At 34.5% G+C, this 14288-nt stretch overlaps 1 protein-coding gene and 2 long non-coding RNA genes across 6 annotated transcripts in view; 1 reads left to right on the plus strand and 2 right to left on the minus strand.

Annotated features, from left to right (window-relative positions):
* On the plus strand, positions 1-4885 carry LOC306987374 (uncharacterized protein). Its single transcript, XM_079591577.1, has 10 exons — positions 1-74; positions 942-1000; positions 1169-1201; positions 1291-1323; positions 1404-1439; positions 2825-2857; positions 2943-2978; positions 3090-3119; positions 3807-3839; positions 4083-4885. Exons 1-10 carry the CDS (start codon positions 64-66, stop codon positions 4241-4243), a joined length of 465 nt encoding a protein of 154 aa, XP_079447703.1. The 5' UTR covers positions 1-63; the 3' UTR covers positions 4244-4885.
* LOC306987376 lies at positions 1094-3222 on the minus strand. Its single transcript, XR_013795150.1, has 3 exons — positions 3153-3222; positions 1540-1571; positions 1094-1453 (listed from the first exon to the last, which is right to left on the minus strand). It is a non-coding gene; the product is annotated as an uncharacterized lncRNA (long non-coding RNA).
* Positions 4072-14288, minus strand: part of LOC306987375 — a 25722-nt gene continuing 15505 nt past the window's right edge. For all 4 annotated transcript variants that reach the window (XR_013795146.1, XR_013795147.1, XR_013795148.1 and 1 more), the window contains 2 exons: positions 5938-6130; positions 4072-4251 (listed from right to left, as the gene is read on the minus strand). This is a non-coding gene — a long non-coding RNA (uncharacterized lncRNA). The remainder of the gene's footprint in view (positions 4252-5937; positions 6131-14288) is intronic.

A 14288-nucleotide genomic window follows, 5' to 3' on the forward strand; every position in this document is an offset into this window, starting at 1 on the left:
AGTTCATGTGCAATACTACACTGTGTACTGTACACCACCGGACCCAGTCTCTCACCTCCAGCCATGCTGACCAGGTAACTCTACATCTTTCACAACGCAAACACATCCGTTTTATTATCACAGATTGAGAAAATTGAGGGTTTAAATTGTATATGTACTGCATGCCATTCTGTAAAGACATAAAGCTTGAATTCACTAAAAGGGTTCAAACAAATTAATTTATATAGTAATTATTTTACATATAGATGATATTATTTTGTAATATTTGAACACATTTTGGAGCTTTAATATAGAATACTGTGGGCTTTCTAAATATAAAAACACATTTTGGAATCAAATATAGAGAGTTCAAAAAGAAAAAAAGACACATAAATCCAGAGCCTCAATGGTGTCATCTGTGATTATTGCATACCTTGACTTCAACTGCATGAATGCATTACACATTATTAATCAAACACTTTCATTACATATAGAATAGATGCAAAATAACACAAATATGTTCTAAGAACGTTTCGCTAACATTCTCGTTAAGTTATGAAACCGTTATTTCTGAATGTTCACTGACCGTTCAAAACATCCAGGATTTTAAATGTTTTCGTTCTCTTGGATATTTCTTGGTATATTAGGGGAACATTCAATGTTATCATTCTGCAAATGTTACAGAAATGTTGCTTATGAATGTTCTCTGAATGTTCTGAAACAAGTAGTAACATAAAAAAAAAACTAAAGCACATTTTTTAGAATAATATTAAATACCAGATAACTTGGAACAAACAGTGTATTAATGTTAATGGAATAATGTTTGTTCATAATGTTGAGAGAACCTTGCCAGAACATTAGCTAAAGATTCGAGAAGGTTCACTGTGAGCTTGGTTCTTACCTGCTTATTAATAAGTCAGATTTATTGTGTCAGGAAATGATTTATTTGTCTTGTGTCACAGGAACATTCTCATCCTCTGCTCATTGGCACTGGTACTGGCTGAAGCGGACCTTGAAGCAGGTGGGAAAAAAAATCAGTGATAATTATGGAGCATCCATAACATTTTAAACAGATTCCATAAAATATTTAAAACGATGATGAATTTAATATGATGAATCAGTATAAATCTCTGTATATATAAGAATGTGACTAAGATATTAACATTTCCTATCTGTTTTTCTTTTGTAGCTGAAGGGGGGTCCCAAGCCATGTTTGCCACAGGTATTCCTAAATCATAAAACCAGTCATATTAAAACGTGTTGCATGCAAATCTGTAAAAAGAAACTAAGAATCCCTCGATTAACCCACAGATCATGATTCAACCTCAGATGAAGCTCCAACTGGTGAGTTTCACTCTTTCTCTGTTTCGGAGTCACAGTCTGTATTCTGTCTTCACTGCCGTGTTTTGTGTTTTCATTCACAGAAAGCATGAACCTGGTCTCAGCCGACCTGCCCAACGGTGAGTGGTCACTCCTTCACACAGGGTAGGACAGAAGCGGGTGAAAGAGCGTTAGCTGTGAATGTTGTGCATGGAAGGATAGGATTTGACCGTACCGTACCCTTGATTTGTGAACCAGACTGGTTGATGTTCCTGATAAACGAGAGAGAATGATTGTTAGTTAAGGAAGAAACAGTGTTTGACAAGTTGCTCTTAAAGGTAGGGTAGGTCAGAATTGTCTAAAAAAACTTTTATTCAAATTTGTTTAAACTGTCTTTATATACCAATACATAATTAAAATGCAAGTACTCTGAAATAGAGAGTATACAAAACTGAGTGACTCTAGTGTATTTAATCTTCAATAAACACAGCTCATTAATTCCATTCACTCCCACCTAAAAACGGGTGCGCGACTGCAGAGCCAATAATAGCGGCGGTAGTCATGGCGACGGAGAGTGACAGTCGCGCAAGCCAATCACTTGTTTCGTCCCGGTAGGAATTAATGAGCTGTGTTTTTTGAAGATTACATACACTACAGTCACTCAATTTTTATACTCTCTTTTTCAAAGTACTTACATTTTAATTATGTATTGGTATATAAAGACAGTTTAAGCCAATTTGAAAAAAAAGTTCTTTAGACAATTCTTACCTACACAACCTTTAATGGATAAACTGAAGGTTTTAACGTAGGCCTTTTGCCTGGAGCGTTTGAACATCAGCTCGAAAACACAAGAAAAGATTTTTACTATTAATTTTCACAAATAACTTTTTATCCTCTATTCTTTAGGAAAGCAGGTCCTTAAAGAACATAATATGAATATATTATGCATCCCAATTTGCCTACTAAAACTATGACCTAAAAGCATCTACTGTTTTTGTGAAGAAAAGCGACATACTTTTGAGTGTGCCAGCTAAATTGGGACATACTTTGTCATACTTGCGTAAAGAAGTATGTTTTTCCAGTCGTGTGTTTTTCCTCTTGTGTTTGCATTATGGTGTATTTAAGAGTTAAATACCACATGGATCTTTATAAAAGTTTACAATTCTGTTGCAGATTAAATATAACGTGGATAACATTGAATAAATATATTTTCAGGTTAGATACTGATTATTAACACTCAAACCCCTTTATCTAAAAGCCGCTCCCGTCGGACTAGCACATCCGCCATGTTTGTAGTTTTTCAACAGTTTTTATTCATGTTTGTAGTTTTAATCAATTTCAGTAAAACTTTACAAGTCTGCCATCTAGTGGTGACTAAACAAACTTTTATTTTCTCTATTCTGATCTAGATTCAGAGGAAATCAGAGTTAACTTTGCTCTTCATTTAATCTCAGTGCCGTCTATGATAATAAACTGAGATGTTAAGGAGATCTCATTTTGTGGTTTCTCTTTCTTATGGCTACAGATGAGCTTCTGTATTACAACGGAGCAACTGCAGGTAGCCTATAAGAAAGAACCATGTCAATTGTTCAGAAATAAAAAGTATTAGACAGTTAAAAATCAATCTGTTTTGTCTCATTTAGATGCAAGCAGCACCAGTGCTGAGGCCGGGAACAGCGGTGAGTGTCACGTTTACTGAAGAGAAGAGTGAACGATAATAAAATATAGTTACAACTAATAAACAAGAAGCGAATATGTTTCAAAAATTGACACGAGTCTCCTTTTTTTAGCACCTCAAGTAAATGACGTGCCCAAAGCTGGTGAGTCAGTGTTTATTATGTGTGATATGTTACCAAATAGTCTGGATTCAATAGTTTTTACTGCAGGAACATCCAGAATCACGTCCAGGTCACATTTCACCCTGAAAATAAAAGAGGAAAAACATTTTGCATAAGAATATAGACTTGAGATTTTTGCATGATATTTAAGCACATTTTCCACCAAAATTCCCAATATTGTAATGCAAAAATCTCATTGCCGTTATGATTGATTTAAATAGTAAAGTATTCATAATGCTAAATTTAATTCATGCCAATTAAACAAATTGTTGTATTACATGTATTTGTTTATTTGTAGTGTTGATTTAATTTATTTGATTTTCTAAAAGAAATGATCATAAGATCCATTGTATATGCCAAACATCATTTATTATTATTATTTCAGGATGAAATATGACCAGATATTTCACTCCAAAAATCCCAATGCATGAGTAAAAAAAAAAATCATCAACATAAAAATAATAATTTTATAATAATTAAAAAAGCATTAAAGAATAAATGAATAAACTAATGTATAAATTGTATTTGTATTGTAAATCTTATTATTTCATTTTGTTTATTTATGTCACTTTCACAATTTCACAGGGGTGAATTATGACCAGGCAAATTTGCTCCTAAAATCCCATGTGTCTCATGCAGTTTTTTTTATTTTTATTTTTTTATCTTTAGATGCAGCTAAATCCAGTATGGAAGAAAATGATGGTAAATATCATATCATAAACACACACACATGAAATCAGTGAATCTTAATAACTCCATATCTTTTGAATGAGATGTGTAAGTGTCAGTCTCACCTCTCTCTCTCTCTCTCTCTCTCTCTCTCTCTCTCTCTCTCTCTCTCTCTCTCTCTCTCTCTCTCTCCCTCTCTCTCTCTCCCTCTCTCTCTCTCTCTCCCTCTCTCTCTCTCTCTCTCCCTCTCTCTCCTCCCTCCCTCTCTCTCTCCAGAAGATGAAGGGCCAGACTCAGATGAGGCAGCAGTGGCGGCTGTCAAACCCGCTCCAGTCCCAGTCCAGCAGCGCGCCACCAAATCCCATAATGCATCAGCACGCAAGCGGAGTAAGCCCGTGCCCGCCTCAAAAAAGAGATCAAGAAACCTCCGTCCCTGAGGCGTGAACTGTGGAGAGACACAGGGCAGAAGAAGAAAACAACTATACTGTTTATGTTTTCAGTGGCATTTTATGTTTTGAGAATCTTGAATTAGACTTTATCCTCTGTGATGTCCTGATCCGTTAGTGTGTGTGTGCGTGTGTGCGTGTGCGCGCGTGTGTGTGTGTGTGTGTGTGTGTGTGCGGCCTCATGGGAGGTCTCTGTTAATGTGAGCTACAGTTGTGCTTGCCAAATATTCTTCAGACTTTACCCAGAGGCAAGGCTGACCTGGACACTTTATAGGATTGATTTTGTTTTAGATCAGACTATGATATTGTTATGATATTAAAATTTATAGATGGCTCTTTTTTTTTTTTTTTTGCTTGATTAATTGTAGGATAGATTTGAATCTAAAGATCTCAGAGTTGATGAGAAACTGGTGCTGGCATCCTCAGATGTGCCGTGATTTAGCCTTCGCTCTCCTCACAATGACAGTGTTTCAATCAAAAGTGTTTCTCGCTTTGTTTTCAGTTACCTTTTTTTTATACACAAAGTATTTAACATTGTTGAATTTACAAATATTACAATCAATAACATGTGATTCTGAAACATTTCTTTCTTTTTATTGTACCCCTAAATAAAGCAATGAATATGCTGAATAGAAATACAGTGTCTCTTCAATGTGCTTTGGTCTTTGGTTAACACGAAATATTAAATATTATTTTGCATAATAATGATATACTACATTTTACTTTAGTAAATACATCAAAATGTGCTTGAAATAAATGAATATTCAAGTACAAAAATGCATATATAAGCATAATATACAAGTATGTGAAATTAACAAAGAATACATTTTAAAAAAATCACAGATGCATAGATATAAATAATAATGTTTAATAAATTAAAAAAATAAAGAAAAAAACCCTGCATGAAAAAAATATATATATAATCATAAAAATTATAATTTTGTTTTAATTAAAAATAGCATGAAAGAATAAATGTATAACATAATATGAAAAAATAATGCATAAGTTCAAACAATATAAATTAAAAATGAATTATATATATATGACATTTATGCATCTGTGCTTTTTTTATTATATCCACAGATATAATAACGTTTCATAAATAAAAAACTAAATAACACTTATTATGAAAATAATTATTATAATATAATCTTCTAATAATTGAAAATAGCATGAAATAATAAACAATATCGAAACAATAATGCATAAGTTCAACCAATATATAATAATAATAATAATATATGTATGCTTTTCAAATGTATTTAAAAAGCACATATACATATAATAAAAATACATTTTTCTTGCATGTTATTTTTTCCATATTTATAGTATTATATACTTTTTTATTTATTATTATTAAATAGTACAATATTATTATACTGTATCTATGAATCTGTGCTTTTTAATTTTGTTAAAAAGTACAGATGCATAAATGCTGTGTGTGTGTGTGTCTAATAAGTATATATATATATTACATTTTTAAAACATTTTGGTTGCATAAATATATATACACACTCAAACATTTTATTTATGTTATCTAAATTACAATAACCTAAATAATTTTTAGAGGGAAAGTAGAGGAAAAATTGCCGATCCTTTAATCAAAACTCCTTCATGATTTCCACTTCCGCAGAGTAAGATGTATGAATGTGTGAATGTGTGAAGTGTGTTGTCCTGAACTCAACTGTAACTGTAGGCGTCTATAGGCTCTCTATACCTCCTGCCGTACGGGTGCGCGACGCGGCGAGCCGAAAGGTCGGGCCGTTCTCTCACGCTAAAGCTGATACCCGTCTGGGCTTCTGGGCTTCTCCTGTGACGTCCACAGCCACACACAACCTCTCGCCTGCTGAAGGTCACAAGGTCAGATCGAGAGCTTTTCTGTAATCTCACACACACAGAGACGGGGTTTACCTTCTAGGATATCAGGACAAACACTCACATTCACAGCGCTGGAGTCGATTCTTCCGAAAACTCACACACACACACACATCACTGATCTAGAGGCAGAGATCAGGGACACACAGTAAACGATCAACGTCATAATAAATGATGACAGAACTGTAATTTTCAGGCAAACTATCCCTTTAAATCAAAGACTTTTACTGCATAATATAATATAATAAACAGGCAATACTAATGATGATTATATTAATTATTTTTAAATAATGTAAAAAAAGAATAAACAAATATCAAAATATAACTACAAATGCACAGATATAAATAATAACTAATATTTAATAAATGAAATAACATTAACAAATTAAATTAGCCTAAATGAATGACAACAACGCACAAATAAATAATCATAATCATAGAAATAATGTTCTAATTAATAAAAATAGCACGAAAGTATAAAAGAAAATAAGACAATAAATGCATAAATAACATCAATAATATGTAATTAATAACTAATTAATAATAACTAATTAAAATAATTGGTTATTTAATATAAATGAACACAAAAATAAACAAACATAATAAAATAACATTTTAAATACAATTTTAATTAGTGAAAATCAGTAGTCATTTATATTATTAATTATTAAAATAATTAGTTAACATAAAGAATAAAAATATAAAAAAATGCATATATAAATAATGACAATGTTTAATAACTTAAATAACAAACGAACAAAGGAAAAGTAATCATAATCATACAAATAATAATTTTCTAATTATTAAAAATAGCTTGAATGAATATAAAATATCACTATCAAATAAATAAATAAATAAATAAAACCAATAATGTTTAATTAATTAATAAACTTAGTGGTCTTTTCAGTGGAAATTAAGAAACAATCATCCTTTAAATTTACATTAAGAAACAATATATGAATTATTTAGTTTTTTTTGGTAAATTAGTTCTGAAAGCAATTAGACCAGTGTCACTGACAAACTAGATATAGTTTTCACTTTCAAATCAAATCAAAGTGTAAATGAAGCACTTTCAAAAGCTTGTTTCGAGTGCAGCTGTTAGTTGCTATCACAAAAGCATCACTTGAACTCGGTGAACATGAAAAACAAGCTGTTAAGTGTTCGGAGGGACATTATCTCAGACGTGCAGGAGTTTCATTTAGTGCCGCTAACAAAGGCCTTCTGTTCCCCCGCGCCGTGGATCTCGTATCGGCTTCTGGGCTTTACTGGAACCACAGCCCGACTGGTACGAGCTATGGAAATACTTCAGCCTCTCTTTAGATGACTGACTTGAAATTGTGAGGAACGTGTCACACTTGTTAAGCGTGGAAAGCATGTTTTAGTTCACACACACTGCATTAGTGCAGAATTTCGGTCAGGGAAAGCTCGTTTCTCCAAATCAAAAACTGACTACTGCCTCCTCATGGCCATGTGAGGTATTACAGCAAAAAAAGGCTACTGGAAATAAAACCATAAAAAAGAAATCACAATGTAAAAAATGTATGTAGTGTTACATAAACTATGAATATTAAAACCCCGAAATATTACAGGGATGTACAGTATTTAGGCTACAGGTGAAACTCGAAAAATTATAATATGGTGCAAAAGTGCATTTATTTCAGTAATTCAACTTAAAAAGTGAAACTAATATATTATATAGACTCATTACATGCAAAGTGAGATATTTCAAGCCTTTATTTGTTATAATTTTGATGATTATGGCTTACAGCTTATGAACAATATTCTAATTTTGAATTTGGGGTTTTCATAAGCTGCAAGCCATAATCATCAAAATTATAACAAATAAAGGCTTGAAATATCTCACTTTGCATGTAATGAGTTTATATAATATATTAGTTTCACTTGTATTGGAATCCTATAATGGGAAAACATACACTCTAAAAAATGCTGGGTTGTTTCACCCCAATTTTGGGTCAAATATGGACAAACCCAGCCGTTGGGTTAAATTTTTAATGACATTTTTAACCCAACGTTTGGCTTTGTCCATATTTGACCCAAAATTGGGGTGAAACAACCCAGCATTTTTTAGAGTGTAGGAATCCTAATAAGGTCCTACTAGATAAACAGATAATTTATTTGTATTATCACTTGATTCTTAGAGTCCTGTCATATTGATATAATACTGATATTGTGTAAACAACATAATCAGAATTCTAATTATTTAAAACAAAGTCTTGCAACAAAGACACTTACATGTAATCACATGCTAAAATCCTGAAGATTTCCTTAATATTGCTTTTATTGCTTTCTATAAAAAAAATGTTTTTATTGTATTCATAAACACCAGCAACAAAAAATATAACGTTGTAACACATTTATTCCTCCGCCAAGCAATGTAGTTCCAGAGAGGTTGCTAAGCAACACATGCAGCAACAAAGAATCACAAACGGCAGTTGCGCAGTAACACTAATGTAATGCGGTCACAGGTGTGTGTGTGTGTGTTTGTTGAGTAATTTACAACGGCTTCGAACACGGCTCAACCAATCAGAATCAGTGTGCTTTAAATTCTTTTTGACGTCCGATTGGGAATCATTACAGTTCTTTGGTTTATTTTGTAATATTCTAGAATTCTAAAAGAGAATTCCCATGATTTCAAATGATGGTTATAATTCCACAGAGATTCCTTTAGGGTTTTTGAGTAGAGGCGAACTGCCATAAACATGGCTCATTTTACCGAAGCGTGTTGGATAACGTCCCCATCATGCTGTCGGCTCAATGGACGTCACGGAGAGATGGATTTGTGGAAGAGCTCGAGCACAAACGGCCTTTTTACTGAGCCGAGCTGAGAGACATTCTTACATTTCAGATGCTGTTACCATTGACTCCCTCTCAAACGGATGAGTGGGTCGAGAAGAGCTGAAAATCTGACACTGTACACATCCAAACATAACAGAAACCCTAAACCGCCTCATATACACTGTGAATCACAGTAATGAACTCAAGCGTGTGTGTTACTTTACTAAGATATCAGATGTTGTTTTCACCAGCTAGACAATAAAAGAAAAATCCCACAGATGCACTCTGAAGGAAAGTGGAGTCACATATAGAGACTTGCGTATGACTTTTATCACCCAAGAAGAAGAAAAAACGCCTCAAAACCAAACAAAAGACCTTAGAAACACCCTAGAATACAACATAAGCTATGGATGAAGCTATATATTTGCATGTTTTAAGCTGTGATGTCTATGCATAATATAATATTCCACTTATTTCAAAGCAGACTAATAAATATGCAATAAATGTTAGGAAAACAATAAACAAAAACAATAAAAAATTAAAATCAAATAATTTATGTTTTTTTTGTTCTCTATGGTTTTGGCAACAGTTTGTGTTGCTGTTTTATGCATAATTATATGCATGCATGTTATATTGCGAATAGTACATTTTAAAGGTTGATCACAAAAAAAAAGGATTTCAAAACTCCTTCAGCATATGATTTACCTTTAAGTTAATAAACCAAGCAATAAGCATCAGCTTTAGTTGTTTACAGAGTACAGACAGCAGTATTTAAAAGCTAGTGGTTGGATTTTAGGGGACTAACACAGAATTTCAATGATCGCCAGCCGTTGTCCACAGAAATGTCAAGTAAATTTAGAGCTCACACAATGCCACGGGACTTCACTGAGCCCTGCATCTTCAACAGACCTTCTGTAATGTGTGTGTTCAAGGAAAACATCGTAGTGGAAGCTTCTGGAAAAGAGTCGTAACAACTAAAACTGCTGTATCACCAAACCGCCCTCGTGAAGCAATAACGCCTCTCTTCAGACTGTGTTTCTGTGGTTGATCAAGAAGCACCAAACTAAAGACGTTTCCTCATCCCTCGGGTCTAAATGGAAAAGATTTAGGCAAAAGTCACAGTCAGAGACGGTCACAATGAGCTTGAGTTTTACAGGACCCTGTGAGAGTGTTTAACGGGTCACCGGGTCATTTGCTTAGACGTGCTGATCTCACATTCGTCCTGGATCACTGGTCACGAGATCTCAACGAGATGGAGGGAGAGAACGGATGGAGACGAGGACAAGAAAAGCATGTTTGAAAGAATTGACATGATAGAACATTGCTAAATACTTTACTTCAAACTAAATTGACAGGGAAAATCCTCTTGAAGCAAACTGAGTTAAAGTGCTTTGATCAAGGACACAGTGGTTCAGAACAACTAAAACCTTTCAATGACTGGCCCAGATCTAGACTCTCTATACATCAACTGAACAACTATACATGGAGGAAGGACAGAAATGTGGAAATGGAGGAAAGAAAGGAGGGAGGATGAAGGAAGGATAAAGGGATTTAATAAAGGAAGGAAGGAAGGAAGGAAGGACTTAATTAAGGAAAATGGAAGGGAAAAAGAAAGGAATGGAAAGGAAAAGGGAAAAGAAAGAATCAAGAAAAGAAAACAGAAGGTAAAAATGAAGGAAAATGGAAGAGAGAAAAGATTAAGGAAAGGGAAAACAATGAACGAGGGGGGTGAGGAAGGGAGGGAAGGAAATGGTAGAAAAAAAGAAGAAAGGAAAGAAGGAAGGAAAGGAAGATTTTAAATTAAAGAAGGAGGGTAGGAAGGAATGAAGGAAATAGTAAAAAAGAAGAAGGGTAAGAAGAAAGGAAGGTCAAATGAATGAAGTAAGCAAAACAAGCAGGAAAAATGAAAGAAGGAGGGAAGGAAGGGAGGAAAGAAGAAAAATGAAAGAAAAAATAAGAAAGGAAAGAAAGGAGGGAAGGTAAAATGAATGAAGGAAGCAAAACAGAAGCAGAAAAAAGAGGAAGGAAGGAAGGAAGGAAGGAAGGAAGGAAGGAAGGAAGGAAGGAAGGAAGGAAGGAAGGAAGGAAGGAAGGAAGGAAGGCAAATTTAAAAAAATTAAGAAGGAAGGAAGGAAGGCAAATGAAAAAATTAGGAAGGAAAGAAAGAAGGAAGGAAGGAAGGAAGGAAGGAAGGAAGGAAGGAAGGAAGGAAGGAAGGAAGGAAGGAAGAAAGAAAGGAAGGAAGGAATGAAGGAAGGAAGGAAGGAAGGAATGAAGGAAGGAAGGAAGGAAGGAATGAAGGAAGGAAGGAAGGAAGGAAGGAAGGAAGGAAGGAAGGAAGGAAGGAAGGAAGGAAGGAAGGAAGGAAGGAAGGAAGGAAAATTAAAAAGAAAATAAAAAAAAAGAACGAAGGAATGTATAGAAGGAATGAAGAAAAAATTAAAATGGTAGAAGAAAATAAAGGAAAGAAGGAAGGTAAAATGAATAAAGCAAAACAATGAAAAATGAAAGAAGGAGGGAGGGGGGAATGAAGAAATGAAGGAGAATTGTAGAAAAGAGAAAAAATGAAAGTAAAATGAAGGAAGGAAGCGAAACAGAAGCAGGAAAAAGAAAGGAAGCTGAAGAAAAGGTGAAGAAAGGAAAGAAGAAAGGAAATAGATGTGAAGTAGGAAAAACTAAGGAAAACAGAAGAAAGTAAAGAAGAAAGTAAGGAAGTGAGTCTTGAGGGATGTAAAGACTGATTTGTCAACACACATGAACTACTATAACTAAACTGGTGAACTGGACATCACACACTGGGAGAATGTGTCTGGAGATCTGCTGGATTCTCAGTTCCTCATGTTACTCCGAGGCTTTAGGTGGATTCCAGAGGATGAACGTGCGCACGTTTGTTCCCAATTTAACCAGTGCTGATGTCAGAAGTACATCATCATCATCACCATCATCATCAAGCGGTGTGAAGAGCAGAGGAACGGCCGTGACGCTCTCACACTTCCTGAAGAGACTCGTCAGCAGGGAAGCCCCACGATCCTTTAGGAAAAGGCCACAGGAATCACCTCATTTCCTCAACAAAACCTCATTTACATCCTAAAACTGCCTATTATCCCATCGTTTGCATATTAAACCACACTTAAAGCTGCTCTGTGCATCAATGGCTGGTTGAATATGAATGGATGTGCAAGAGAAAGAAAGGAATGATTAACCTTTAGCGGGAATATGTGCTTTATTTCTCAACAAGGACGTGTTTTAAGCTCAATCAATTTCTCAATGCAGAAACAAAGACGCTTTGTGTGAAGAGCAACTGGACAGACGGAAGCTGCTTTCCCAGAAACACACGTTTACTGCCTGTTGACTCGGCCTGGACTTACTTCTGTTTACAAAACCACATTAGGAACATTCATTTACACATAATCCAAGACTACGCAGATCAATCGAAAGAGGGAAAAGTAAAACAAACAAACAAACAAATCGATGGTAAATCAATACAAATATAATAATAAGACTACCTTACAGACTAAAGCAAGCAAGCAAATAACCGGATAAAAGTAAATGGCTATAATAATAAAATGATAATAATAAATAATTTTTTTAAATTGTTTTTATTTAAATTTAAATTAAGATTACCTTACAGGCTATGATAACAAACTAATAAATACATAATTAAATAGTGTAATAAATCAATTAAAATGTACTTGTTCAAATAAAAGTATTTATTTGAATGTTATTCAAATTATTTAATTTAAATTAAGACTACTGACATTATTACAGACTAACATCAAATAGATACATAAATAGCTTAACAAATAAATATAAATAATTTATCATCTTAAAACGTATTTTATTTCAATTAACCACACTTAAAAATATTCAAAAACAATTTTTTTAATTAAATTGTTTAATTTTTTATTTAAATTAAGATTACTAATATTGCAGAATATTAAAGCAAATAAATAAATAATGAAAAAATGATGGGGACCTGCGATGAGATGATGAGATGACACAATGAAAAACACAAGTCACTATGATTATGCACGGAGCCCCAGGGGACACGGTGAAGAAGATAAATATGATATGGGAGGAAAAAGAAGTCGTCAATGCTTTTTCTCAGAAGTTTTCTCTCAGATTTGTTTTGCGTATCCCGAAAAACTTTGCGTTTCCTCGAAAGCGAATGCAAAGTTTCTCATGGGAATGCAAACATTTTGAGAGAGAACTTATTATTTGTCCTCCCATATCATATTTTCCCTCTTCCCCATGTCCCTTCAGGGGCTCCGTAATGATGTGCTCATGTGTTTTGTAACTTGTTAAGAGGTTTCGGCAAAAGTAGTAATAATCAAAAGGTATAACCAACCTAGATCAGGGATGGGGAACTTCAGTGATCCTGAAGACATATGCTGCGTCCCAATTCGCCTACTAATACTACGCCCTAAAAGTACTCTTTTTATGAATAAAAAGTACATACTTTTGAGTGTGTAGCAAAAGAGTAGGCAAGCTTTGGGACACACTACTTCCTCATCTTTAACGGACAGATGTGCATCCTGTCACTGTAAACTGCCCTGTCAATCATCTTCTCACAGTTAAAATCCTCCATTCAATCTAATTTAATTTCCTACCGTTTCGGAGAGAAATGTAGTCGCACGTTGATCTGCGAGTCGTGGGTCTGTCATGCGGAGACTCTCCTCATGTTTTTGCAATTTAAATGTAATGATGCATTTAAAAGTTAATGGCTAAACGTATCTTTACAATAGTACACAAGCTGCTGCAGATGCAATATTGGACAACATTGAATAAATACATTTTCATCAGGTTAGATACTGATAATTAATCACTCAAACCCCTTTATCTAAACCTCTCTACATAACTCGCGCGTCCTCCATGTCTGTAGTTTTTAAACACTTTTCACTCGTGTTTGTAGTTCTAACCGAATCTTTGTCCAACGCGCGATGGGCTTTTAGACTTCGGATTCTGACCGGAAATAGTAGACCATCCGGATATCTTTGGTTTTATTTCAACATACTACGATTTGGGACGTACTAATTCTATTTTCGAATACTATTTAGGACGGATAGTATGCAAATTGGGACGCACTATTGATTAGCTTGTTCGGGTGTATTGGAGCTGAAATATGCAGGACTGTGGCCCTCCAGGACCGAAGTTGCCCATTCCTGACCTAGACAGACCCTATAAACCCCACAACACCTCAGGGGTGTTAAACTGAGCTCCTGGAGGGCCACTGTCCAGCTGAGTTAAGCTTAAACCCTAGTTAATCTCACCTGATCCAGCCAATCAAGTTATAATCAAGCTAATCAGCCTTATTTGAAAACTACAGGTAGAGGAGCCGGGTTGGAACCAAACTGAGCGCTGTTTA

This window comes from Phoxinus phoxinus (genome assembly GCF_949152265.1).
Source record: "Phoxinus phoxinus genome assembly, chromosome: 19".
NCBI classification, from domain to species: domain Eukaryota; kingdom Metazoa; phylum Chordata; class Actinopteri; order Cypriniformes; family Leuciscidae; genus Phoxinus; species Phoxinus phoxinus.

Coding starts and splice junctions, on each gene's coding strand:
- LOC306987374 (XM_079591577.1), top strand. Junction 1,001..1,168: donor TGAAGCGGACCTTGAAGCAG/GTGGGAAAAAAA, acceptor TTTCTTTTGTAG/CTGAAGGGGGGTCCCAAGCC. Junction 1,440..2,824: donor CTCAGCCGACCTGCCCAACG/GTGAGTGGTCAC, acceptor TTATGGCTACAG/ATGAGCTTCTGTATTACAAC.